Below are 27,837 nucleotides of genomic sequence, written 5' to 3'. Positions count from 1 at the left end.
AATACTTAAATAGCTCCCAAGTTGATCCTAAGATTCTTCCAAACCATTTGGGTTCAACCTAAGACCACAAAGGAGTCTCATTTGTAGGTTCCTGATGGGTGTTATTCCCAAATATATATGCATTTCTCCTAAGGGCCCTATAGTTAGGGTGTCTCATTATAAATAACAGGCTAATTATAACTTGGTGCTAAATTAAAGCTAGCCGTGGGTAGTAATAAAGCTACTGAACACATGTGACACAACTTGGTGAGATACTGTGATTTCATAGGACATTTTAATTCCATTCACTTCATGGAGACGCCGATAATAATAACCACAAAAATTCATGAGCCTTGGAGCCCCAAACAAATAATGGAACAGCTCTTCAATAAGATTATCTAATTGTTTACTGACCAACAAAGAGAGCCTTCAGTTTCCTTATATGGATCCAAAAGATGAAAAAATGGCCAAAATATGCACAAAGACCATATAAAAGTAGGATTTAAATCAAGGGGCTCCTGGGTGGCTCAGATGGTTAAGCGTCTGCCTTCGGCTCAGGTCATGATCCCAGGGTCCTGGGATCAAGTCCCGCATCGGGCTCCCTGCTCCTTGGGAGCCTGCTTCTCCCTCTGCCTCTCTCTCGCTCTCTCTCTGTGTCTCTCATGAATAAATAAATAAAATCTTTAAAAAAAAAATAAATCAAGAAACAGTTTATATGAGAAATGACTTTCACCTAGATTTTCTTGGTCAAATAGTTCATCTCAATTTAGATGAAACTCACTTTTCACTGTTTTTTAAGTACTGGCTTTCTGTTCAACTCTTAAGCCTTAGATAAAATAAATCAATACATTTACCACATCTTGATATAGTAAAATAAGTATTTTTGTTTTTCTACCTGCTTAAGTAATCTCTCTCTTTCTTCCATTGGAGATCCCATGCTTTTGTCTTCAGCAATCATTTGGTCTCGATGGGACTCCAATTCATAAAGTTTTTCATGCAGCAATACAGCCTCCTGTTTTACCTGGGAGTGTGCTATTTCCTAAAAGGCACAAAAAGAAGAAACATTTAATTAGTATTTTATCAAAAACTATTCTCACATAGGTTTCAGTTTATAAGAATAAGGACAAATTTAAACCATCAGCATTTTTAAATAGAGATATCAAATACCTACAGTACTCAATGATGCTACAAAGCACATTTGTAAATTGGAAGAATAAAAATAAATCCCCTTTCCTTCATAAGCTATTTTCAGTCTAAGATTCATGAGAAGATGGCAGTTTATTTTATCTTCTAAATATAAGACCTGAACAAAGACATCTCTACCAATGGGAAGATAATAAAGAAAATGTCACAATGTATGTACAATTTTAACCACAATATTAAATTTAAAGTCTAAAGAACTGATCTCTAGACAGAATATATTTTCATATATATGTAGTCATATACATACTCTAATACAATGTTACATATGTTGAACTGTCACCCAAAAAGATGTGTTGAAGTCCTGGTAATCTCCAATACCTGTGAATATGACCTAACTTGGAAACGGAGTCTTTGCCAATTTTTAGTCATGTTAAGACGAGGTCATTAGGGTGGACCCTAATACCCTAATCCAGAATGACTGGTGTCCTAAGAGAAGTCATACAGAGACACAGAAGGGGAGCCATGTGATGACACAGGCAGAAACTGGGGTGATGCAGCTAAAATAACGGAATGAATGCCTAGGATTGATAGGCACCACCAGAAGCTAGGAAGTCAGGAAAGATTCTAACAAAGTCTCAGAGGAAACGGCTCTGCTGACACCTTGATTTTAGACTTCTAGGCTCTAGAACAGTGAGAAAATTTGTTGTTTTAAGCTACCCAGTGGGTGTTAACTTTATTACAGCAGCACTAGGAAATTAATACACTAGAGTAGAATAGTTATTGTATATTCACCACTATTCTACTGTTCACAAAGAGAAAATAAGGGCTGTGGCAACTTTATTAGATAATCAAAAGAGCTAGGCTTGTTGATAGTGATGTGGAGGAGGAGGGAGAAAATGGCATTTAAAGCTATTATTTATTAATTACTTGTTCTGTGTCAGACACTATATTCCATGTTCTTTATATACTATCTCTAATCCTCAAAACAACTCTATCAGATAATATCATCATCTCTGTTTTACACATGAAGAGAATGAGGATCTGAGATCTAAATAATTTTCTAAGTTAACAAACATAAAAGTAAATGATGATATCTGAAACTAGATCCGTAGCATGAAAGAGACCAAATTTTTAAGAGGCAAGACCTCCTCTTTTTTGAAAGCCAAAGAGATGGTATCTTAAAAGGAAAAAGTGAATTAAAGGAAATGTATGAAAGTCTATTTAATATTATTATGGGCACCTGGCTGACTCTTGGTCTTGGGGGTTGTGGGTCTGGGCCCCACGATGGGTGTAGAGATTACTTAAAAAATCTTAAAAAAAGGGGCGCCTGAGTGGCTCAGTCGTTAAGTGTCTGCCTTCGACTCAGGTCATGATCCTGGGGTCTTGGGATGGAGCCCCGCATCGGGTTCCCTGCTCAGTGGGGAGGCCTGCTTCTCTCTTTCCCACTCCCTCTGCTTGTGTTCCCTCTTTCGCTGTGTCTCTGTCAAAAAAAAAAAAAAAAAATCTTAAAAAAAAAAAGCACCATATATACAGCTCAAAGTAATGGATTAGATTGAGGTGAAAAAGTATGATAATGAAATACAGATAGGAGAAATGCAGATATTTTGGGGTATTCCTTTTCATAGTTATCTCCCCCTTCCTTTTGCTTAATCATCCTAAGACTTGTTCAAATTGCATCTCAATAAAACTGTTCCTCAATAAAACTCATGTTGATCTTTCTTTTTTTTTTTTTTAAAGACTTTGTTTATTTGAGAGAAAGAGAGAGAGCGTGCGCGCAGGAGCCAGGGGAGGGGCAGAGGGAGAGGAAGAAGCAGACTCCCTGCTGAACAGGGAGCCCAAGAGTCTACAAAAGTCAGATGCTTAACTGACTGAGCCACCCTGTCACCCCACTACTTATATATTCTTGATCTGAGAATACTCTAAGTTTTTATAAAGTTTTATGTTATTGTAGGCATACACGAGCTGATGTCAAAAAGTGGCATCGATACAAACACTAAATCCAAGGATATAGCTTACACCTCTTCCTGCAGAAACTAAATTTGCCAAGTGAAATAAGATTTGATATTCTCCACAAACCCTAAAACAGATAGTGAGGAATTCTGCAGGCCAGCTGTGTTAATACTAAATGTGGTCCTTACTCTTTGAAGTGTATTTCTATTACCAGAGATATCCAAAAAAAATAAAAATTATACTCACATGAAGACAATCAGCATAGAACACCATTTTAATAATTTTTTTTAAAGATTTTATTTATTTAACAGAGAGAGAGAGAGAGCATGAGCAGCGGGGAGGAGCAAGGGGAGAGGGAGAAGCAGTCTCCTTGCTCAGCAGGGAGCCCTACCTGGGACTCGATCCCAGAACCCTGGGATCATGACCTGAGCAGAAGGCAGAGGCTTAACCAACTAAGCCATAAGCAAACTACTTTTTCAACAGCAAATTTCCAAAAGAATTACAAAATACTCACACTTATTTCTTGTGCAAGAGAGGTAAAGGCAATCCTGTCAATCTGTAATTGTTACTAATCCTATCATCATGATAACTACCTGAATCCACAGGAAATCAGGAAAGGCAGGCAAGGTTTGGGGTATCAACAGTATACAGAAGTGTAAAAGGACACGAAAAAGGTAGTTCACAGAAAAAGAAATACATTAGCCAACAAATGCATAACTAAGTGAAAATGAAAGCAAGATAGAAATTTTTACCTATTAAACTAGTATAAATGGAAAAGGTGAATAATGCTTGCTATTAAATGAGTACACGGGAAAACAGGCACTCTCATACATTGAGTCTAGAAGTAGAAAATGGAACCACCTTTTTGGAAGGCAACTTGGCATCCTTACATTTCAGAAGTGTGTATTTAGCTTTTGACTCATTCCAAGAAACTTATCTGAAGACATATTCATTTAACTTTGTATAAAATGCATGTTTTCATTGCAGCATTGTTTATAATCCGAAAATACTAAAAGAAAACTATAAACAACCTATTCATCTACAAGGCTGTGTTATAGTCATGCAATGTAACACAATGCAGTAATTTAAAATAATGAAGGAGATCTCTCAGAGCTGATGTGAACAGACATTCAAGAGAATGCTAGGTGAAAACAAACAAAACCAAGCTGCAGACAGCATATTAAATGTGAATCCCACTTGAGGTTTTCCACAACAATAAAACCAAGATAGGATTATAAAATTGTTGTAAAGATTAAATGACAATGCTGGTGATCTACATAAAGAGCTCAAAAAAGCACAGAACAAGCACTCAAAAAATAGAAACAGTTCTGTCTGGAAAGAGGGAAAAGAAACAGGTATTTTCACTTTCATCTTCTTTAATTTTTTTTTTTACCATAAACATGTTTTTTTAAATTAAAACTGCTTTAAGTAAATAAATAACAAATAGCAAGCATTTACATCTTTAAAATGATGAACTGATCTCTCTCCCTCTTCACTTCTTTTGAATTTCTTGTTTATGTCTTTAAATTACCATTAGATTTTGCATGCCTCAGCAAGGCAGGATGATTTTGCACACAGTAGGTACTCAGTAACTGAATCTAATTTCTTACCAAAGTAGGATATTTGTGGTGCTGAATGAGAAAAAAATTATACTCCTCGTAGTAAACTACTAAAATAAATACATACTTGAATGAGTTCCTTTTATTTAGCTGAATTATCTTTTGTAGCTGAGTAATATAAGAACCCTTATTTGATTTTATACTTACAGCTTCCAAGCTCTCTTTTTTCATGGTCAGTGAATCTAGTTGTTGCTGAAGTGTGTCTAACTCCTAAGAAAAAGGAAAAAAGTAAATATATATACAAGTTATATTTAGAATATTTGTTTCTTAGCATTTCAAACATGGATGTGACAAAGTAAACATTATAAACATATCTGACTCTCATCTTGCTATTGACTAGAATTTATTAACATTATTTCTATCTTTGCCAATTTCTTTCATTATTCCTAAAAACATTACCATGATCTACTTTTAAAGAAATACTTTGAGCTTGTCAAAGGTAGCCAGACCTTTTCACAGTGAATCATCACTGTGTTTCGAAAATATTAAATATCAGAAGCCCTCAAATTAATGATGTTATTGTTTAAAGTTAACTTTTATTTTTTAAAACCATGTTTCCATATCTTTTGCCTAATTTCTTTTAGGGCCAAGACATATAGTAATTTACATGGCTCACTCCTAGGGACAAGACTTTTAAGCTGATTATTATTCAAAAACCACTGGGCAAGATTAACTATATTTTGATGGTATTTTGGCATTTCTATAATACTCTTTCTTCAGTGTTTCATTGTATCTTATAAATCCTGACTAAAATAGTTATGTTAAATTGTCAATAAAGTTATATCTGAGAAACCAGAACTACATTCACTTTTGGCATTTTTGGGGACTAATTCTCTGCTTACTGTTTAGTTAAGGGTTATCTGGGTATGTAAGGGTACTAACTTGCAAATCTGAGTCACTACCATGCCTGAATGTTGGAAGAATTCTCAATAACCCCTCAGCAGGCTCCCAAATTGCTTAAACACTATGATCAGGAGGGAAGAGCTGTTCAAATCAAGGACAAAGTAAAAGATGTGCTGCTTATTAGGTAGGAAAAAAAGAAAGTAAATATCCCTATGGCTCTGGTATATGAGGTTTTTTATTATTTCTATTAACAGTTCATTAAAAAAACCCCAAGTGTTTTCATGTATCTGGATGACATGCAAAAGTGAAAGATGCATAGAAATGAACAAATAATACAGTAAGATTTAGTCATCATGCAGCATAAGAAAATGACGTTTTCTAGATTAGTGCTTCTCAAAATTTAAATGTCCGTCCATATGAAGTATCTGGGGACCTTGTTAAATTAAGATTCTGATCAGCAAGTCTAGTCAAGTTCTCAGGAATGTCAATGCTGTCCATCTTCAGACCATATAGTAGCAAGACTGCTATATGCTGGACGAAGTAGTGATTAGTATTACCTGCAACAATTTCTCATTTGTGGTTTTCATTTCTATGTACTTGACTTGTTTTTCAGGAGACATGTTTTTGATAATGCCATCTGCTGCTTGTTTTTCCTGTTCAACTTCTTCTTCTACACTTCTAATTTGTTTTTCCTTCCTGAAATCAAAAGTATCCAATATTCCTCTTACTACATTGAGGGGAATAACATCAATTAATTTTACTGAGGTCATAGTCCCAACTAAATAGGGTAAAGTTATTCAACATAGTTTGTAATCCTTACAGATATACAAAAAATTCTATTTGGAGAACAAACTGGTGGTTGCCAGAGGGAAAAGGGTGGGGCATGGGCAAAAATGGGTGAAGGGGAGTGGGAGGTACAGGTTTCTATTTATGGAATGAGTAAGTCTCAGGGATGAAAAGTACAGCATAGGGCGCCTGGGTGGCTCAGTTGGTTGAGCGACTGCCTTCAGCTCAGGTCATGATCCTGGAGTCCCTGGATCGAGTCCTGCATGGGGCTCCCTGCTTGGCAGGGAGTCTGCTTCTCCCTCTGACCCTCCTCCCATCTCATGTGCTTTCTCTCTCTCTCTCAAATAAATAAAATCTTTAAAAAAAAAGTACAGTATAGGTAATATAGTCAACAGTATTGTAATAGTGCTGTATGATAATGGTAACTTGTGGTGAACATTGCATAACATATGGAACTGTTGAATCACTACATTGTACACCTGAAACTTAAATTAACATTATGTGTCAACTATACTTCAGTTAAAAATTAAGACAATATGAAAATCCCTTACACTTCCAAAAAAAAAAAAAAACTCCCCATCAGCACAGACTTATTTTACATCTTTCTCTTCTCAATCCCCAAATCCTTCTATTTCCTTACTACTCATTTTACTTTCTTATAAGAAAACACAAAGATTATCACAGAAAAATCCCTAAAGCCTTGCACATATGAGGATGTATTTACAACTCTGTCATACCCTCAAGACAAATAAGACAATTTTAGAATAGTGATTTTTCAAACATCTTTTAGCTACAGATTCTTTGACCAAATGAAATCTTGTATTGTAGTTCACCATGTAAATGATATAAAGTAACACAGCTCTGACTGATCTGAGAGTAGGGAGACCTACAGTTCAATTTGATAAAAAAAAAAAAATCGTAACTTTAGATTAATAATATATTTTGCTTACCTACTACTTTAATTAAAATTGGTATTCCAAAACTTATCAACTATATTTTAGCGGTGCAAAATAAGTTAGTGTCTCCAAAAACGTAACACGAGTATCACAAGTATAACCATATAAAAGAAAGTCATTAATTATAAGCAATAACCATCTTTATCATATAATCATAAGAAATACCAGTGATGTGCCACTTATTACCCAAGCAAGGTCAATTATCAATAGGATAGAATTTTTCTCTAGAATTGTAAAAAAATTCTCTAGAATTTTGAAAAAAAAAAAACAAAAAGATGCTAGTTATCATGTAAATACTTCAAGACTAAAAAGACTAATTGAAGATAAATGTTTAGTCTAAATATCAAAATTTTTGAGTTTCAAAATAGTATTCTACTATTTAATCTTTCACATGTAGTTATCAACTAATAGTTTTCACAATCACTCTCTAAGCCCTACAGATTCACATATTCCCCACACATTTTTTTACACTGCCAGAATAAAACGATCTAAACTCAGAAATTTTCCTAAACAACATCTCATAATAACCCAATAAAAGATGAACAAAATCAAACAACCTGGAATTTCTATTTATTTTTGTCTATTGACAAGGAGTGATATCTTCTCTTTGAACTTCAATTACAATCGTATAACAAACGTGTTTGCTGCTGAATTTACATGGGTTTATGGGCTCACAGAACTGTCAAGCAGGAAAGGTCATCAATTTCAATCTTTTTGTTTCATAGATTAAGGATGCTGAGGCTCATGGGAGTTAATCTTTTGGAACTAACTCATTCTGAACTCCATGATTATTCACTATCAACAATGAATCTTAACCACGTTTTTGCCTAGGGTTATACAGTATTCCATTTTACAGAGGGGAAGCTGCAGCACAAGGAACGTAACTCATTTTTTGAGGGCCACAATATGGCCAGCGTTAGGTCTTTTGATGCTTTGAGCACTTGCTCCTATTATAACTTGGCAGTAAATCCACCAATGACAGTGTCATAAAAATGAGTAAACAAACCTGAAACAGGAATTCAAAACTCGGGGGCTATCTTTTCAACTTGAATCTTTCTAAACACGAAATACCTTTAAGACTAACTTTAAATCACTTTAACAATATATCTTCCCAAGTATGCATTTTTTAATATTATATACTTTAACTTGCAAAGTAAATTTGCTAATATTTACACTTTTCAAGAGTAATTAAGAAACACAAAGGTTAAGCAAAGCATTTAACTTGTTATGCTAAAAAAGTCAAAGATGACTAAGAAATTATTCTTCTAGTCAATCTTTTGCTAAGAAAGGCTGGCTTTTTTTTTTTTAAATCACGTGTTCGTTGGGTACAAAGGTTAAAGCATAGTGAAATGCAACATATGACATATCTTTTTTAATGGTCTAGAAGAAACAGTAGATTCCTTAGCACACAAGTCTCAGAGAAAAGAAAAAAGTAAAGGTAAGATCCCATATATTTATAGGTTTGATGGTTGCTGGTGAATTTAAAACAAACAAACCATATTTAGGTTTGTTAATCTACAAAAATCTTTCTTTAATACGGGATGAAAGAGCAGAAAATATAATTATATCTTCCTATGATCCACCTTAGAAATATAAACCTGAGATGTGGTCAAAAAGTCTTTTCCAAATACATTTATAATGTAATATAAAGTAATTAATTTTCTTTTGGGAAAAAAAAGGTTTCATCTAATCAAATTTATAAGATCTTTTTATTCTGAAATATGCTAATCACAGAGCATTCTGAAAGTGACATTAACTTAAAAACAAATTTCCAAGATGGAAAAAGACCAAAATTATAAGTAACTATGGTTGTAGAATGAAGAGATAGAAAGCATACATTCAATGGATTGAAGATGGAAGGTAGGGAGTGTCTGAAAAAGAGCTGAAGGCTCTCATCTCCCACAGTTTTAAGTCAACAGATTATATCAATAGACAATGTCTAAAAATAAAAAACCAAAAAATAGCTACATAAGCATATACTTAAATATGTACATACACCTAAATATATAGTCTTGACTTTCTTGCATACACATATATTAAAAATTTTAAATATACAACCACTTCACTTGTTTTAAAGTTCTTTTCAATCGATCCAGGAACTAACGAGACATTCGAAAAACACTTTCATTTGCCAGGGACTTTCCACTTTAAGATTAGAGTGCAGGGAGGGTGTGGGAACATGTATGTGTTTCACATTTCATATGTTTTAAGAAAAAATGGATTTAAAAGGAGAAAAGGAGAAATCAAAATATCCTCAAAACTCTCTAAAGTTCTTCTCCTATTGAGATGAAAATATTCTCTTTTCTATCAGGCCTGCAATATGAAAACTACATGCGTCACAATCTTGTTTTGGCCCCTCTCTATGCTATTATCAGATGAAAGCCAGTCTTCTCAAACAGTAAGTTTTTACAATCAAGGTAGTGAAAATATTTTCAAAGGCATACTTTGTGTACATTTAGTAAAATATCCCAAGGCAATTAAAGCAAAAAAAAAAAAATCTAAGCTATCAAAACTAATTGGTTAGCTGTATATACTCAAAATCTGTGATATGTGAGCTAGACTCTAATCTGACAGCAGTCTTCATTTTATTTAAACTAAGTTCTTTAACAGTTGGTTAAAGAAGTCTGTAAATTTTCACTATAAAATCTGAGATTAGTTTCAGGATATAAATACCACTCTTTTATGTTTTATTTATTTATTTTTTAAGGAAATCTCTGTGCCCAAAATGGGGCTCAAACTCAGGACCCTGAGGTCAAGAGTCATACATTCTATCGACCAAGCCAGCCAGGCGCCCCTAAACACCACTCTTTAAAATGTAGGGAAGGTTTTCTAAAAATCACATATTTATGAGGAAAATTATTGTTGTTGCATTACTATTATTATAGGGATATTTGAACTGCAAAAACAGTCAAAATAAGAACTATTTTTTTAGATCTATAGCCACATAAGGAAAGCAATTCATGTTGGCTGGCTCTTAAATTCAATCAATAAATGGTTCAATTTCTTTTGTTTTTTTATTTTATTTTTTTAAATATTTTATTTATTTATTTGAGAGAGAGAGAGAGAATGAGAGAGCACATGAGAGGGGGAGGGTCAGAGGGAGAAGCAGACTCCCTGCCGAGCAGGTAGCCCGCAGTGGGACTCGACCCATGGACTCCAGGATCATGACCCGAGTCGAAGGCAGTTGCTTAACGACTGAGCCACCCAGGCACCCCAATGGTTCAATTTCTGTTATAAAATATTTTCTGGGGCCACCTGGCTGGTTTAGTCAGTAGAGCATCTGATTCTTGATCTTGGGGTCATGAGTTCAAGCCCCACATTGGCTATAGAGATCACTTAAAAAAATAAATATTTTCTTTTAAAACACCAAACTTTGAGCTGTTAACCCTATATACAGTTATATATTGAGTATTATTTCTTAATTATTTAATAGCCTATGTGTAGTGCTGGTAGCTCTGATTTTTAAAAACAAATTTTAAAGTAATTTCCTCATTATAAATCATGTACAAATATGAGTTAAGAGAATTATTTGCCATGTATTTCCACATAGGTAATGAAATTATACCCACATTCTTTCTGTAATGAGTATGTAATAACAGAAGATACCTATATGATTAACTAGAATCTCTTAGCTCAGGTACATGTATCAGAATTTCCTTAATCTTCAGTATTTCATCCCAATGAAGAAATAAAAGTATTTGCTTTACTTTTTTCACAATATAACATTAAAATATTAGAGAGGTAATGTTTTGCTAAAACTATTTTCTTCCAGGGGTGCCTGGGTGGCTCAGTCGGTTAAGCATCCAACTCTTGATTTTAGCTCAAGTCATGATCACAGGATTGTGAGATCTCCCTCTCCCCTCCCCCACCTAAAAACAAAACAAAACTATTTCCTGCCAATGTCTAATTACCTGAATATGAAAATGTGGGAAATTCTGTTAGCATTTTTCCTAATTAATGCATTTCTAATTTTTTTTTAGGAAGTCAAATGTAATTTCACCAAAAAGAATTATTCTTTGATTCCAGCAGATATCAATAAAAATGTTACTATACTTGATCTCAGTTACAACCAAATTACTTTGAATATTACAGACACCAGGGTTCTACAAACATATTTTTTACTCACTGAACTCTATTTGACTGAGAACAATGTCACTATGTTATATAATAATGGCTTTGGTAACCTCTCCAATCTAGAAATTTTAAATATCTGTAGAAACTCCATCCACGTAATTGAACAGGGTGCGTTCATGGGCTTAAATAAACTAAAACAGTTACATCTCTGTCAAAACAAAATATTTCAACTGAATCCTGATATATTTGTGCCTCTAAAAAACCTGATACTTCTGAATCTGCAAGGCAATTTCATAAGCTATTTTGATGTACCACAACTGTTTCATCTGGAATTAATAATTTTATATGGAAATCCATGGAACTGCTCTTGCAGTCTACTGAATTTGCAGAACTGGTTGAACACATCAAATGTGACACTAGGTAAGCTAACATTATTTAAATTAATCAAAACCAAAATGTGACTGATTTTTTCCTGTCCCACCCCAAGAAAGTCTCTCACTTCATGTTTTAAAGAAAAAGAAACTATTCCTGTTTAAGGGAAGCAGGAAGAAACACTGAAAAATAATTGTTGAATAGATATTCTTCCTCTGCCTTTTAGGGAAAAAAAAAGGAGAAGAAAAGAAATTTAAATGTTCTATATATGTGAGATGATACTGTCACTTCAAGTGTTAAGTTTGAAGTTTGAATACAAATACATAAGAGTAATTTTTTTTCAGTATTTCCTTTTCTTAGGATATCTTGCCAGATAGTAGGTAAAAACAGGTGCGCTATTTTCTTAACTGAAAACCATGCTCTGCCCGAGATCAATTTTTATCACAATCTTAATCATAACATCTTTACTAACACAAACTAAACAATAAACAGATACTGCATTTAAACCATATATATTGTAAAATAACTTAATAAACAAGAAGGTGAATCTTTCCCTTCTTGTGTTGCTAGGCAAATACAAGAGTTTCTTATAATCTGTAATAATGACAGGTATACTAAAAAATTCTAGGTAAAAATAATTATAAAATGTTAGCTATAATAATTTATTAACAATAATAATCCTATTTCCATAATAAATCTTATTCTGATTTACCAGAAAATGAGAACATCACCACGTGCACCTACCCAGATATCCTGATGTACTACAGTATCAAAACAGTACCTTATAATGCTGAGTGCTATTCAAAATTTCCTCCACCTATAAATGAAGATCTTTATAACCATTTTCAGTCCATTAGCAACTCAACATTTAATAGCTCTTTGAACAACTTAAAAAACTCAGGTAATGTACTGGTTTTGAATATTAATATTGCTGAAGGCAGTATACTAAATAAACTGAAGTAGTTTTAATTTTTCTAAATTTTAAATTTCTAGAAACAATGTAAAAGAACAATTCCTCATCTCAACAAAAGATTTACAAAATACTAAGTTTCCAAACTAGGCTCTGCTAGTTACCATCCAAATGCCATTATGCAACTTATTTAACTTTTCTGAGTCTTGGTTTTGACCAATTAAGTCATAATTATTAACAAGTATAAATCAATAATGTTCTTTGGTGAATTGATAAACAATACCTGCAAAGACAAGTAGTTATTTTGGAAAAAAGGTATTTTTTCAGCACACTTTGAAATATCTTGTGGTTTTAGTAACTTTTGCTTAAAGAAAATTATAATGTTTATTTCTAATACCAATATTATGGAGTTATTAGGACATATGACTAATGATTATTTTATTTTTGTCAATTTAACAAAATCTCTCTCTCTTTCTCTCTCGGTATTCCAATTAAGAACATAAACTTGGAAAAAGCTGGGCTTTTCTTGTTGGTGTGGTAGTCACCGTACTGATGACTTCATTCCTCATTTTTGTTGCTATCAAATGCCCAATATGGTATAATTTTCTGCTTAGTTACAATCATCACCACCTGGAAGAGCATGAAGCAGAAGCCTATGAAGATGGTTTTACTGGAAATTCAAGTTCTCCTTCACAGGCCCCAGATACAAACTCTGAAGAAACTACAGTAATATTTGAACAACTACATTCATTTGTGATAGATGACGATGGGTTTATTGAAGACAAATATATAGATACACATGAATTACATGAAGAAAATGAATTCTCTTAAATGCTTGATTTTTTAAAAAAATGTTACTGGTTTACTCACAATTTAGACATAAATGGAGATTAGGCATGTAATATACCAAACTGTGGCTAGTAGACTTTCATATTAATTGCAAGACAAATGAATATCATAGAATCATGTTTTTCTCATTGGTACTGAGCAAGTAGGTCCAAATATAGTAATTGACATCCTCTGGTAGCTTACAGTGACATTACTAGCATTACTATTTTCAGCAGTATTCAGGAGACCATACATCCTAATAAGGAAAAGACCTAAAGTAAATTATTCATTAAAATGAACTGATTTTAATATTAGCCCAGATATTTGATGTAATACATATTAAATTATATTAAAGTTTTATTGAGTAGAATCAGTAAAAAAATAAAGGTTTTGGGGGCCACCTGGGTGGCTCAGTTAGCTGAATATCTGACTCTTTAGTTTTGGCTCAGGCTCAGGTCTTGATCTTGGGGGAGCCCGGGATCCAGGCCAATGTTGGGCTCCGTGCTCAGTGCAGTCTGCTTGTCCCTGTCCTCCCACTCTGGTTCTCCCCCTGCTTGTGCTCTCTGTCTCTCTCTCCCTCTCAAATAAATAAAATCTTTAGAAAAAAATAAAAAAAAAATAAAGGTTTTGGATTTGTCAAAGTGAAAACGCTTAAACATACAACACACTAAGATTGATTTTATGCTCACAGAATGAATTCATGGAATTGGAAAGTATTTTTTTAAATGCTTCCTGAATTAGCACAATAAATTTCCTGAAAATTTAGTACTAACTTAAAGCACAGGTACAATGTCCAAGCACAATCCCTAATAAGTTACTACTGACTTAAAAAAAAAAAAAGGTTACTACTGCTTTCAGTTATAAAGGAAGATCATCACCATAATGCATGATCATCATAACTGAATAGTATGGTAGCTTCCAAAGTGGGTATCACAAGTCTCCACGAATCTTGTTTTTAAAAATCTGTATTTCTGGGCGCCTGGGTGGCTCAGTTGGTTGGGCGACTGCCTTTGGCTGGGGTCGTGATCCTGGAGTCCCGGGGTCGAGTCCCGTGTCGGGCTCCCTGCTCGGCGGGGAGTCTGCTTCTCCCTCTGACCCTCTTCCCTCTCGTGCTCTCTATCTCTCATTCTCTCTCAAATAAATAAATAAATAATAAAATCTTTAAAAAAAATAAAAAAAAATAAAAATCTGTATTTCTGCCTCTCTTTGGGAGAGTTCTATTCAAATGAGTCTGTGCTGAAGCTGAGGAATCTTCAGTTGGTCCACAGACAGATGTTTGGGATCCTGCAGATATAGCAATGTTTCCCAAATTGTTTTCTAGAATATTAATTTCCAGGGAAATGATCAGAAGTATTTACAGGGGGAAAAACAGTACGTGGTCAAAGTACTAGAGAATTACTATAGGAAATACTGAGTTTAAACAAAGTGAAATAAGAGTCTTTACCATAGGACTTATTCAAGATTCTAATAAGCTGAAGTGCTCTCTGCTCCTCAAGAACCAAGTATTAAGAATTTTCCAAACTTACTGGACAACAAAACCCTTTCTTTGAGGTATGCCTACAGTGAGTTCATAGCACAATAATGATCCAAAAACAGTTTGAACAATGACCTTGAGACTATTACAGAAAGAGTCTGAAGTTAATTATTTACTAATTCCTTATAATCAATTGGCTGTAATCATAATTTTAACAATGCAAACAGTGGCGTTAAAAATTGTAATGAAATCCATTATTTTTACCCTGCAGAGGAGTGAAAATTAACTGTATTTATATCCTTTAGAGAAAAGAGTATCTCTAAAACACTATAATAAAATACATTTATGGATGAAATAATATGATGTTTTAGATTTTCTTCATCATCATACAGGGGAGTAGTACCCACATGTCTATATGGAGGAGGAATGGATATGAGCTGATGGAACTGGGAGATGGAGCTGGGAGATGATATAATAACACTTATTTTTGTGTATGTTCAAATTTTTTTATAATAAGGTTTCTAAAATGCACATGTACTTGATAGTTTCTCAGAAAAAAGAGTCTAAGAATAATGTATATGTACGTTATATTCTGCAAAATGGTCATTTTAAAGGTCATATCAATAGTAAATTCAGTTCAAATGTCTACTGAGGGAAATAAAAACTGTTTAGGATGATATATACCCTGTGAAATAGAACTGACTCATTTATAATGCATATTTGCTTGTGTTTATAGAAACATGTTTTCAATAAAGGATATAAATATTTTACATGTAATATTTCTTACTAGACAATATCAATTTTACTTTATTGTTCTAAATCTTGATTATAAAAGTGAGATAATTATGGAAATGAAATGCTTTTTCTAAATAATTATTCTACCAAAATATCATTTCCTAATTTAAGAGGCAAATATTAATATTTGAAAAATGTAGTAAAGTGAAATATAATTATGAATGAGCAAAGACTACATCTAATTTCTTGAGCCTCTAATAACTGAATGCTGGCATATGAAATTGAATTAAAACCAAGTATAATGTTACAGTAATATGTTAAAGGCTCTACACTATAACTAACTTATTATGAATAGATGTTCCATAATAAACCAGATGGTTTAGTCATACCACACTAAATGGCCATACTAAAAGAGAAAAGAATGAAGTTTTTTGGACCTGCCTTCTCAAGGTATGCCATTACCAGCTCCCTTTGAATGTGTAGCCAAGGTAGATCCTTTGTATTACTGAGATGTTGGCCATCTGATTAACGCATGAAATCTATTCACCTACTGCATATAAAAGTAAACTTCATGAAGATAACTTCTGTTCTTAATTCAAATTTCTGCTTAAAAGGGTCAGGAGAACCAAATACACTCAGCCTCAATTACAAACTACAGACATTAAGAAACTGCTGACATTTCAGGACAAACCACCAGATTTTAAGAACTTTTTCCTTAACTAAATGAACCAAATAGACATAAAAGTCTAAGACAGTCTTAAATTTATAATCTGTGAGTTATCATTCTGGATGAAATATATATAATACATACACATATAATATTTATAAATCTGACCTGAATATTATATAACTGCAGATGAAATAAATGAGGACCTTAATGTTCTAAACTCTGTTAGGTGTTCAATGGACTACAGTTCATTATTTACTTTTTAGGTACCTAGGGGAGTTATTTTATGTATGGTAAATGATAAGTATTTGTTAAATGGTTCAAAATCAGAACAGTAAAAAAGAAAGTTTTCAAGTAAGAGCTTGGTCACCATGAATATGTAATTTTCTTTGTAAATGGGAAGGACTTCCAGTATTTATAATTTTTAAGGCAGCACTTTACAGCAGTATCAAATGATAGATAAGGGAAAAAGAGATTCCTTTGTTTGTAATCAACAAAAAAATTGTATTTATCTTTCAAGTGTTTTACCATTACATGTTAACATCCTATTCTTCATCAAATATTTACGTTATATGCATAAGTAACAGAACAGTATATTTGGTGTTACAGAATTTAAGTAATTTTGATTAATTATTATCCTTGCTCTCAGAGATTAAGACTGATAAAATTCTGAGACAAAATATGTATGGGGTGGGTGTATACAAAATAGCTTATATTTTATGTTTGCATTGCCTTAGACAGTATTTAATTAAGGCCCCCAATCAATGAAGATAATTCTGTTAACTACTGTTATTATCTGAATATTTATGTCCTTCAAAATTTGTGTTGCAATCCCAGCCCCCAAAGGTAATGGTATTAGTAGGTGCAATCTTTGGGAAGTGATTAGGTAGTGAGGGTGGAGCCCTCACGAATAGGATTAGTGCCCTTATAAAAAGAGATCCCACAGACCCCCTTCTACCATGGGAGTATACAGCAAGAAGATGCCTGGTATGAACAGGAAGAGGGACCTCACCAGAATGGGACCATGTTGGTGCCTTGAGCCTGGACTGCACAGCCTCTAGAACTGTGAGCAATAAATTCCTATTGTTTATAAGTTACCCAGTTTATGGTATATTGTTTTAGCAGCCCAAATGGACTAAGACAACTACATCACATCTACCTATTACCTTTGTAGGCCTTTGTCACTGCCACACTGCCACTTATTACCAAAGTCAAAATTATTTGCTATTGGGTCTTTAACCATGTTATATAAAAAGATGTATACACATATATGCATTACTATAACTATCAATTAGAAATTAATAATTGAATAATGAAATAATGTAAACAGCTCACTAATAATGTACATTTTATTAGACTGGGCCTTGAATCTCCTAATTCAAACTAGTTAAAAAGCCCAGGTTAAAATTATAAATGGCAGAGATGAAGATGTTCTTATCTATCTTAGATTTTAAACTACTTGAAATAGAAATTTTATTTGTCTAATCTATGTAGTAATTTTATTTATCCAGGATTTGGGTACTTAATGATCAATGAAAATAACATGTATAAATAATAAAATTTGTATTGCAAATATTCAGCTTTTTAAAATAAAATGCAAGGGAAGGGGTGCCTAGGTGACTCAGTCAGTTGAGCATCCAGCTCTTGATCTCAGTTGAAGGTTTGATCTCATGGTCATGAGTTTTGGTCTGCACTGGGCTCCACACTGGATGTGGAGCCTACTTAAAAAAAAAAAAAAAATGCAAGGAAAAACTGAGAAAATTTGTAAGGAAATAAATGACTTCAAAGTTAGACTACCTAATTCAGCTCCTTAGAAATGTTTGATTTCTAAATGGATTGTACTTACGCTTGTCTTTCAGTAAATATGATATCCATACTTTGTGTTTCTTGATCATTTTGAGCTTTAAGCTGAATGAAGAGTTAACAGAGAAGTTAGTGATAAAAAATTACCATTAAACTGAACTACTTCTTTAAAAGTTATTCTGGTCATGAACTAATTGAGAGATTATTATAATAATCCTAATGCCACATGCAAAGTTTTTAAAAAATATATAGTATTTATTTCACTTAACAAACTACAACCCCCAAAAAAGGAAGTCTTTTTCACAGGCACTGTAATCTCACACCAAAAATATTCACTATTCTTTAGTGATCTATCGAATAATCCAGTATAAACTCAATTTATGTAAATAGAATTTCTAAAATTTATTGGGTGGTCAATAGTTGATTAGTAATATGTTGATTTTAGACCAAACACAAGTTTTATCCTTAAAAAGAATTTTATCTGAGTACTCCTACTTTACTCTACCTGTGCATATTCAGCTTAGAATTTGGTTCTATCCCAAACAACTGACAGAACTCATAAAGAAGTTTCCACATTTTACATGTGGCATTAAAAGTATATTTTTAAATTGGAAATTCTCCTGTGTTCTAAAATTAAGACTAATTTTACCAAATTATGTTTTTAGAACCCCAATTTAGAAAAAAGTCATTTTATAAATTCTATGCTTTCACAGAATAGTCTGACTGTGTAAGTTATAAGCTATATCATAAGCTATATAAAAGTTGTATAAGTTATAAGTTATATAAACTATAGGCTCTATATATGTTACTTTCTTCCAAATATTTGTAATCAAAACAAGTTAGCTACTAATATTTTGTTTTCTGCCAAGGAATCTAAGAACATTGAACACAGATTCTCATTTATCAATCAAAAGGTAGTATTATATCCAGCATCATATGGTAACTATTCAATTTTCTCTCTTACTTATAAAACTTTGTAAAGGTGGCATTGTATTTCCAGTGAGTACTCAGCTCCATTTGTGCAAATATTAAACCAAAAGTATTCTAAACTAATTTATATACAAGGAAATATAGATGAGACTCCCTAACCAATGCTGTGTGAGACCAGTTCAACCTAGCCTTGTAGAAAGACACTAAAGAATCCACTAGAGAGATCTGACCAAGAGGAAGAAATTTAAAAAGAGCAACTGAAAGGGCGCCTTGCTGGCTCAGTAGAGCATGCAACTCTTGATCTTGGGGTTGTGAGTTCAAGCCCCGGAAAAGCAACTGAGGGAACTCAACTGTAATAACAGTATTTAGGATCAGAATAATACCTATCTATAAGGTGTGTAAGGTTTTATCAAACTATTTCTAGATTATAAATGCTTTGTATTGGAGGATATGATCTATGTAAGTTTATTGCTCATGCTTATAAATTTTCTTACCATGTTGTAATCATTCATTACTTCTTCCATTTCAGTATTGGTATTAAGTTTATCTACCAACTAAAAACAAAGATAGAAAAAAAAATCACTCTATTAGTCTTTATAAATTTTCTCTATAATTCATAAATTGGTATTCAATCTTACAATGAGTAGTCATTTCAAGTATTAATATTTCCAAGTATTTTATCTTCTAAAATAAAAACAAATATTGAGCTAAGTATATACCATGCATTTGGCCAATCAATAAATCACATTTTTAGGGTGGCAAAGTGAGCAGTAATAAACCACTATCCCAAAGATCGTATATTGAAAAGCTTTGCCTGCTTTGAAAAGATGTCTGGCCTTAAAAGAAGTGTCTGAAGAAGACAAAAGTTTGGGGAACCTATGTCTGTCTCTTTTCCCCAGCAGAGAGGGTATTAACAGATTTATAAATTTATACCAGTGAAAATGCAAAATTATTTTCTTGGTCTTTTAAAAATTAAAAACAGAACAAAACAAAAAAACCCAACAGGGTAAGGCACCATCAGAACACCAGTAAGCCTACTTCAAAACATTTGGCAATGAAGAAATAGCTAATGTATTGTGCCAAACATTACTCTGGGCCTGTTGAATGTATTACACTTCCCTTAATTTTAACAATTACTCCACAAAGTAAGTACTACCCACATTTTGCAGATAAAGAAATTTAACAAGTTGTGGAGCCAGAAATTGAACAGGAAGGCTACTAAAAACAAACTATTTGGATATAACTATTTCTAAAAGACTAAGCTTTATTAACGTACTATGTGTTAGTACATATATCATATTTCACTTCTGATACGAATAAGTGCTACTAACACCTAACATTTGAGATCTTACTATATGTTAGATATTGGCTAAATGTCTTCCCTCTATTAGGTGTTAGTTCATTATCCTACAAATAACATATTTTACACATTATTATTTTTTTTTTTTTAAAGATTTTATTTATTTATTTCAGAGAGAGAGAGAATGGGAGATAGAAAGCACGAGAGGGAAGAGGGTCAGAGGGAGAAGCAGACTCCCTGCTGAGCAGGGAGCCCGATGTGGGACTCGATCCCGGGACTCCAGGATCATGACCTGAGCCGAAGGCAGTCGCTTAACCAACTGAGCCACCCAGGCGCCCCTACACATTATTATTATCATACTAAGTAACTTACCTAATGAATCCCACTATAACTAAAAATGGCTTTTATCTAATGTAATTTCATATTTTATAAAAAAAGCTTTCTCATATTTAGAACAAAACATTTACTTAAAAAATTGCACTGAATACTAGGCTCTACAAAATGTTCGTTATGGATTATATAGTCCAACATATTTGAGAATTACAATATCCCATAAACAGCAAAATTTGTTTATGAGTACAATATAACAATATCAAGTAGGTAGAGCATAATTTACCTAGCCATTATGCTGGAATGTTTCTTATTTTATGTAACACTATTTTTTACTAGAAGTGAGATAAAAGTTATCCTCTTTAAGTCCAAACACCATTGCTGTCTAGAGAACCTACAGAGTTAGAAGAAAGAAAATTCTGAGACTAGAAATTTTCAGGGGGCTAAGATCACACCAAAGACTGGGGCAGTTATGAAGAAAGCCAAGGAGACTATTTCTTCAGAAAGTCCACACTGGGAAAAATCCTTGGTGGAACTATGTTTATTTTACATACTCTATTTTGGCAGAAGGCCAACCCCTGTATTTTGAATGAAACATAAGGATGGAGGTAATCTGTGTACTAAGTAATTGAATTTTTTAAGATTTCATGATAACAGCTCTCCATAGAAAGGCAAAATGTTTTTTCCAAAGAAATAACATTCAGTACACAATAAATTTTACTTTTAAAATTAATATTTTAGTATTGGTAGGGAAAAAATAGGGTGTATTGCAGTATTTGTAAGAAAATGTATTTTTTTAAGAAGACTAGAAGAATAGGGGTTAAGACGGTGAAGTAGTAGGAGGTCCCTATGCTTGCCTCATCCCTTGAACACAACTAGATAAATATCAAATCATTCTAAACACCAAGAAATCGATCTGAGGACTGAGAGAATAAACTGCACAACTAGAGGGAGAGAAGAGACCACACTCTGGAAGGTAGGACGTGTGGAGACATGATTTGTGGGGGAAGATTCATGGGTACTGTGGAGGGGAGGGAGTCGTGATCACAGAAACAGGGGGACAGGGGAAAAGGGAGAGACTGAGAGAGAGAGAGAGAGAGAGAGGAGAGAGGGAACAGTGAACAGAGGATAACATAAGAAAAAGACTTCCCCAAAACCACTGACTGGGAAAATGACAGGGGCTGATAATGTTGAGTTTTTACAACCAGCAGAGCTCAAAGACTGGAGTTTCAGAAATTGTTGGTATGGAGCTTGGTTGGCACTGTGGTGCACCTGGGGAGGAGGGCAGAGGCCTGGAAGTGGAGAGTGCAATCTGAGGATCCCCTGGGCTGCACTAGAAGAGACGTCTCCCCCTTCTTGACTGCACTTGGGAGAGGTGACATTGCCTTTCTGGGGACAAAAGAGCTGGCAGGCACCAATTCCCTCCCCCGTACCTCAGCGTAGGCACAGAGACACCTGCTGAGGGTGGCTAACATGGACATCTGCTCTTTGCAGCACTTTACTCCAAACTCCAAACTCCTGCATTTTGGTACAACTGCCCTTCTGGGACAAACTTGCAACAGTCCCAGCACGGCAAAAGGAGCAGCACAGGTCCACCCCTCACACCAGGTCCCTAAAGGTCAGAGTTTTTAAAATTTGGGCGGCCTGCATTGGATAGAACATAGGAGTCCTGCACTGCCAGGAGGGAGGCAGCCCAGACAAACACGGTGAAGGCTGGGATCTGAGGACCGCATGGAACACACAAAGGGAGATTGTTCACTCTTCTGTGAGGGCTTCCCGGACAGCAGCAGGGGTGAACTCCCCTCTCGATGGATGAGGGAGAGGGCTGGAGCCATTTTTGTCTCCCACCCATCAGCACAAATTGACTTCAGTGAGCAGCACAGAGCCAACATTGAAGGTCTGAGCACCTTACACCAAGCCCCGCCCCCCTGTACTCTGCAGGTTCTTCTTTACTAGGGCAAGTGTGCCTGAGAACCAGAGCATCAGGCTCCTCCCCCAGAAGACCAGCATACAGCAAGTCTGTTGACCAAAGAGAGCTGCAAAGCTTCAGTTCTAGTGGAAATAGTATCAGGCCTCTTTTAACAAGCAGACCAGAGCACACCTAGTTAAGACCTGCCACACTCTGGCCAAGGTTCAAACACTCCCCACTGCAGGCAAGAAGAAACTCTGCAGAGGACCGACCTAAGGGAAAGAGCAGCCAAAACACAGCAGCAGAGTGCACACAGCATATACCAGAAACACTTGTTTAAGCACTAAGCCCTGGACAGTATATGATCCCTTCTTAATAAAGCATTACTCTCAGGAGCAGGAAACCTAACAGACTTTCCTAACACACAAAAGAAGATAGAGACCTAGCAAAATACTGAAATGGGAGGAATTCATCCCAAAAGAAAGAATAAGAAAAGGATATGGCTAGGGATCTAATTGAAACAGATGTAAGTATTAAACCTGATCCAGTATTTAAAGCAACAATCATAAGGATTGAGAAAAGCACAGAAGACACCAGGGAGTCCCTTAGACTTGAGAAAAGCATAGAAGACTTGAAAAAAGCATAAAGGCTTGAGAAAAGCATAGAAGACACCAGCGAGTCCCTTACCACAGATATAAAAGACCTAAAAACTAGTCACGCTAGAATAAAAGATGCTATAACTAAGCTACAAAACCAAATAGATATGATGACCACAAGGATGGAAGAAGCAGAGGAATGAAAAAGTGATAAAGAAGACAAAATTAGGGGTGCCTGGGTGACTTAGTCGGTTGAGCATCTTTAGCTTAGGTCATGATCCTAGGGTTCTGGGATCAAGCCCAACATCTGGTTCCCTGTTCAGCGGGGAGCCTCCTTCTCTCTCTCCCTCTGCCTGCCACTCCCCCCTGCTTGTGTTCTCTCACTCTCTGTCAAATAAATAAGTAAAATCTTAAAAAAAAAAAAAAAAGATAAAAGTATGGAAAATCAAGAAGAAAAGAGGGAAAGAAAAATATTTGATCACAAACGTAGACTTGGGGAACTCAGCTATTCCATAAAGTGTAAAAACATTCATTTTTTTTAAGATTTTATTTATTAGAGAGAGGGAGAGAGGGCACACAAGTGTGAGCACAAGCAGGGGGGAGTGGCAGGCAGAGGGAGAAGCAGGCTCTCTATGGAGCAAGGAGACTGATGTGGGACTCGATCCCAGGACCCTAGGATCAGGACCTGAGCTGAAGGTGGATGCTTAACCAACTGAGCCACCCAGGAGTCCCAATAACATTCTTATCATAGGAGTCCCAGAGAAGAAAAGAGGGAGAACAGGGCAGAAGGTTTATTTGAGCAAATTATAGCTGAAAACTTCCCTAATCTGGGGAAGGAAACAGACATCCAAACACAGGAGGCACAGAGAACTCCCCTCAAAATCAACAAAAGTAGGCCAACACCAAGATTATCACAGTAAAATATGCAAAATACAGAGATAAGGGAAAAATCCTAAAAGCAGCAAGGGAAAAGAAATCCCTAACTTTTAAGGGAAGACAAATAAGGTTACCAGCAGATCTCTCCACAGAAACTTGTCAGGTCAGAAGCGGATAGCATGATATATTCAACATGCTGAATGGGAAAAATATGCAGCCAAGAATACTTTATCCAGCAAGGTTGTCACTCAGAGTAGAAGGAAAGATAAAGAGTTCCCAGGACAAACAAAAACTAAAGGAGTTTGTGACCACTCCACCAGCCCCACAAGAAATATTAAAGGGGACTCTTTGAGTGGGGGAAAAAAGACCAAAAGCAACAAAGACTAGAAAGGAAGAGAGAAAATCTTCAGAAACAACAATTTAACAGGTAATAAAATGGCACTAAATTCATATCTATCAATAACCACTCTGAATGTAAATGGAATAAATGTTCCAATGAAGACACAGGGCATCAGAATGGAAAAAAACAAGACCCATCTATATGCTGCCTATAAGAGACTCATTTTAGACCTGAAGACCCCTGCAAATTCAAAGTGAAGGGCTGGAGAACGATTTACCATGCAAATAGATGTCAAAAAAGAGCCAGAGTAGCCATACTTATATCAGGCAACTAGATTTTAAACCAAAGACTATAAGAAGAGATGAAGAAGGGCACTATATCATAATTAAGGGGTCTATCTAACAAGAAGATCTAACTATTGTAAATATTTATGCTCCCAACTTGGGAACACCCAAATGTATAAAGCAATTAGTAACAAACATAAAAAAAACTCATTGATAATAACACAATAATAGTAGGGGACTTTAACACCCCACTCACAGCAATGGACAGATCATCCAAGCAGAAAAGCAACAGAGAAACGACGGCTTGAATGAACGAACACTGGACCAGATGGACTTAACAGATATACTCAGAACATTCCAACCTAAAGCAGCAGAATACACATTCCTTTCAAGTGCACATGAGACATTCTCCAGAACAGATCCCATACTGGGTCACAAATCAGGCCTCAACAAGTACAAAAAGACTGAGATCATACCATGCATATTATCTGACCACAATGCTATAAAACTGGAAGAAGTCAACTACAAGACCACAAGAAAAAATCTGGAAAGATCACAATACATGGAAGTTAAGGAACATCCTACTAAAGCATGAATGGGTTAACCAGGAAATTAAAGAAGAAATTAAAAAAAAAAATACATGGAAATAAATGAAAACAAGATGGTCCAAAACCTTAGAGATGCAGCAAAAGTGGTCATAAGAGGGAAGTATATAGCAATATAGGCCTACCACAAAAAGCAAGAAAAATCTCAAATATACAACCTAACTTCACATGTAAAGGAGTTAGAAAAAGAATGGCCAAGTGAAGCCTAAAGCCAGCAGAAGAAAGGAAATAATAAAGATTAGAGCAGAAATAAATGGTATAGAGGTGCCTGGGTGGCTCAGTTGGTTAAGCATCCAACTCTTGATTTCAGCTCAGGTCATGCATGATCTCAGGGTCTTGAGACTGAGCCCTGAGTCAGGCTCCATGCTGGGTGTGGAATCTGCTTAGGATTCTCCCTCTCCCTTTCCCTCTGCCCCTCCCCTCCACTCGTGCTGTCTCTCCCTCTCTATCTCTCTAAAAAAGGAAAAGAAAGAAATGATAGAGAAACAAAAAGAGCAGTAGAACAGATCAATGAAGCCAGGAGCAGGTTCTTTGAAGGAATTAATAAAATTGATCACTTCCTAGCCAGACTTATCAAAAAGAAAAGAAAAAGGACCCAAATAAACAAAATCACAAATGAGAGAGGCTAGATCATAACCAACACCACAGAAATACAATTATAAGAGAGTATTATGAAAAATTATACGCCAACAAATTGGGCAATCTGGAAGAAATGGATAAATTCCTAACATATAAACTACCAAATCTGAAACAGGAATAGAAAACTTGAACAGACCCATAACCTGCAAAGAAATTGAAGCAGTAATCAAAACTCTCCCAACAAACAAAAGTCCAGGGCCAGATGGCTTCCAGGGGAATTCTACCAAACCTTTCTTTTTATTATAATTACTGGATATTATTATATCCACTTAGTTTTTTTTTTTTAAGATTTTATTATTTATTTGACAGACAGAGAGAGCAAGCATAAGCAGGGTGAGCTGCAGAGAGAGAGGGAGAAGCAGGCTCCCTGCTGAGAAGGGAGCCCCATGTGGGGCTCAATCCCAGGACCCCAGGACCATGACCTGAGCTGAAGGCAGATACTTTACCGACTGAGCCACCCAGGTGCCACTACCAAACATTTAGAGAGTTAATACCTATTCTTCTCAAACTATTCCAAAAAATAGAAATGGAATGAAAATTTCCAAACTCATTCTATGAGGCCAGCATTACCCTGATTTCAAAACCAAAGACGCCACTAAAAAACAGAACTACAGGTCAATATCCCTGATGAACATGGATGCAAAAATTCTCAACAAAATACCAGCAAATCAAATCCCACAGTACATTAAAAGAGTCATTCCCATGATCAAGTGGGATTTATACCTGGGTTGCAAGGGTGGTTCAATATTTGCAAATCAATCAACATGATACACCACATTAATAAAAGAAAAGAACCATATGATCCTCTCAGTAGACACAGAAGAAGCATTTGACAAAGTACAGCATCCATTCTTAATAAAAATTCTCAACAAAGGAGAGATAGAGGGAAGATACCTCAACATCCTAAAAGCCATATATGAAAGATTGACAACTAATATCACCCTCAATGGGGGAAACCTGAGAGCTTTTCCTCTACAGTCAGGAACAAGACGGGGATGTCCACTCTCACCATTGTTATTTAACATAATACTGGAAGTCCTAGCCTCAGCAGACAACTAAAAGAAATTAAAAGGCATCCAAATTGGCAAGGAAGAAGTCAAACTTTCACTATTTGCGGATGACATGATACCCTATGTAGAAAACCCGAAAGACTCCACCAAAAAAATCTGCTAGAACTGATACACAAATTCAGTAAAGTAGCAGGATAAAAAAATCAATGTTGCAACACATTTCTGTACAATAATGAAGAAGCAGAAAGGATAAATCAAGGAATCACTCCCATTTACAACTGCACCAAAATCCATAAGATACCTAGGTATAAACCTAACCAAAGAGCTAAAAGATCTGTACACCAAAAACTATAGAACCCTGATGAAAGATGACACAAAGAAATGGAAAAACATTCCATGCTCATGGATTGGAAGAACAGATATTGTTAAAACATCTATACTACCCAAAGCAAGCTACACATTTAATGCAATCCCTATCAAAATACCACCAGCATTTTTCACAGAGCTAGAATAAACAATCCTAAAATTTGTATGGAACCAGAAAAGACCCTGAATAGCCAAAGCAATCTTGAAAAAGAAAAACAGAACTGGAGGCATCGGGACTCTGAATTTCAAGCTATATTACAAAGCTGTAGTGATCAAGACAGTATGGTACTGGCACAAAAACAGACATACAGATCAGTGGAACAGAACAGAAAACCCAGAAATGGACCCACAACTATATGATCAACTAATCTTAACAAAGCAGGAAAGACTATCCAATGGAAAAAAAAATCTCTTCAACAAATAGTATTGGGAAAACTGGACAGCAATATGCAAAAGAATGAAACTGGACTGCTTTCTTACCCCAAACACAAAAATAAATTCAAAATGGATGAA

The 27,837-nt window shown here is 35.0% G+C and overlaps 2 protein-coding genes across 2 annotated transcripts in view; one reads left to right on the top strand and one right to left on the bottom strand.

The window, feature by feature from the left end:
- Positions 1–27,837, bottom strand: part of IFT74 (intraflagellar transport 74) — an 86,142-nt gene that overhangs the window by 46,781 nt on the left and 11,524 nt on the right. Inside the window, exons 7-11 of the mRNA XM_028115183.2 lie at positions 19,564–19,623; positions 18,183–18,244; positions 6,092–6,230; positions 4,839–4,901; positions 875–1,018 (exon numbers count right to left, since the gene is read on the bottom strand). Of these exons, the coding sequence (XP_027970984.1) occupies positions 875–1,018; positions 4,839–4,901; positions 6,092–6,230; positions 18,183–18,244; positions 19,564–19,623 (468 nt within the window). The remainder of the gene's footprint in view (positions 1–874; positions 1,019–4,838; positions 4,902–6,091; positions 6,231–18,182; positions 18,245–19,563; positions 19,624–27,837) is intronic.
- On the top strand, positions 9,564–13,463 carry LRRC19 (leucine rich repeat containing 19). The gene is made up of 4 exons (XM_028115152.2): positions 9,564–9,674; positions 11,257–11,770; positions 12,438–12,623; positions 13,129–13,463. The coding sequence occupies exons 1-4, from the start codon at positions 9,597–9,599 to the stop codon at positions 13,461–13,463; spliced, it is 1,113 nt and encodes a 370-aa protein (XP_027970953.2). The 5' UTR covers positions 9,564–9,596.

The sequence above is a fragment of the Eumetopias jubatus genome, unplaced genomic scaffold (assembly GCF_037043125.1).
Source record: "Eumetopias jubatus isolate StellerSeaLion01/CBP00866 unplaced genomic scaffold, mEumJub1_p1.0 scaffold_15, whole genome shotgun sequence".
NCBI lineage: Eukaryota > Metazoa > Chordata > Mammalia > Carnivora > Otariidae > Eumetopias > Eumetopias jubatus.
Note: the sequence above shows the minus strand (reverse complement) of the source record. Positions and strands in the feature narration are given on the sequence as shown.

Bases quoted from the DNA above. Each gene is read 5' to 3' on its own strand.
- LRRC19 (XM_028115152.2), top strand. From the start codon at position 9,597: ATGAAAACTACATGCGTCACAATCTTGTTTTGGCCCCTCTCTATGCTA. The intron at 9,675-11,256 runs GTAAGTTTTTAC...ATTTTTTTTTAG, and splicing joins AAAGCCAGTCTTCTCAAACA to GAAGTCAAATGTAATTTCAC. The intron at 12,624-13,128 runs GTAATGTACTGG...ATTCCAATTAAG, and splicing joins GAACAACTTAAAAAACTCAG to AACATAAACTTGGAAAAAGC.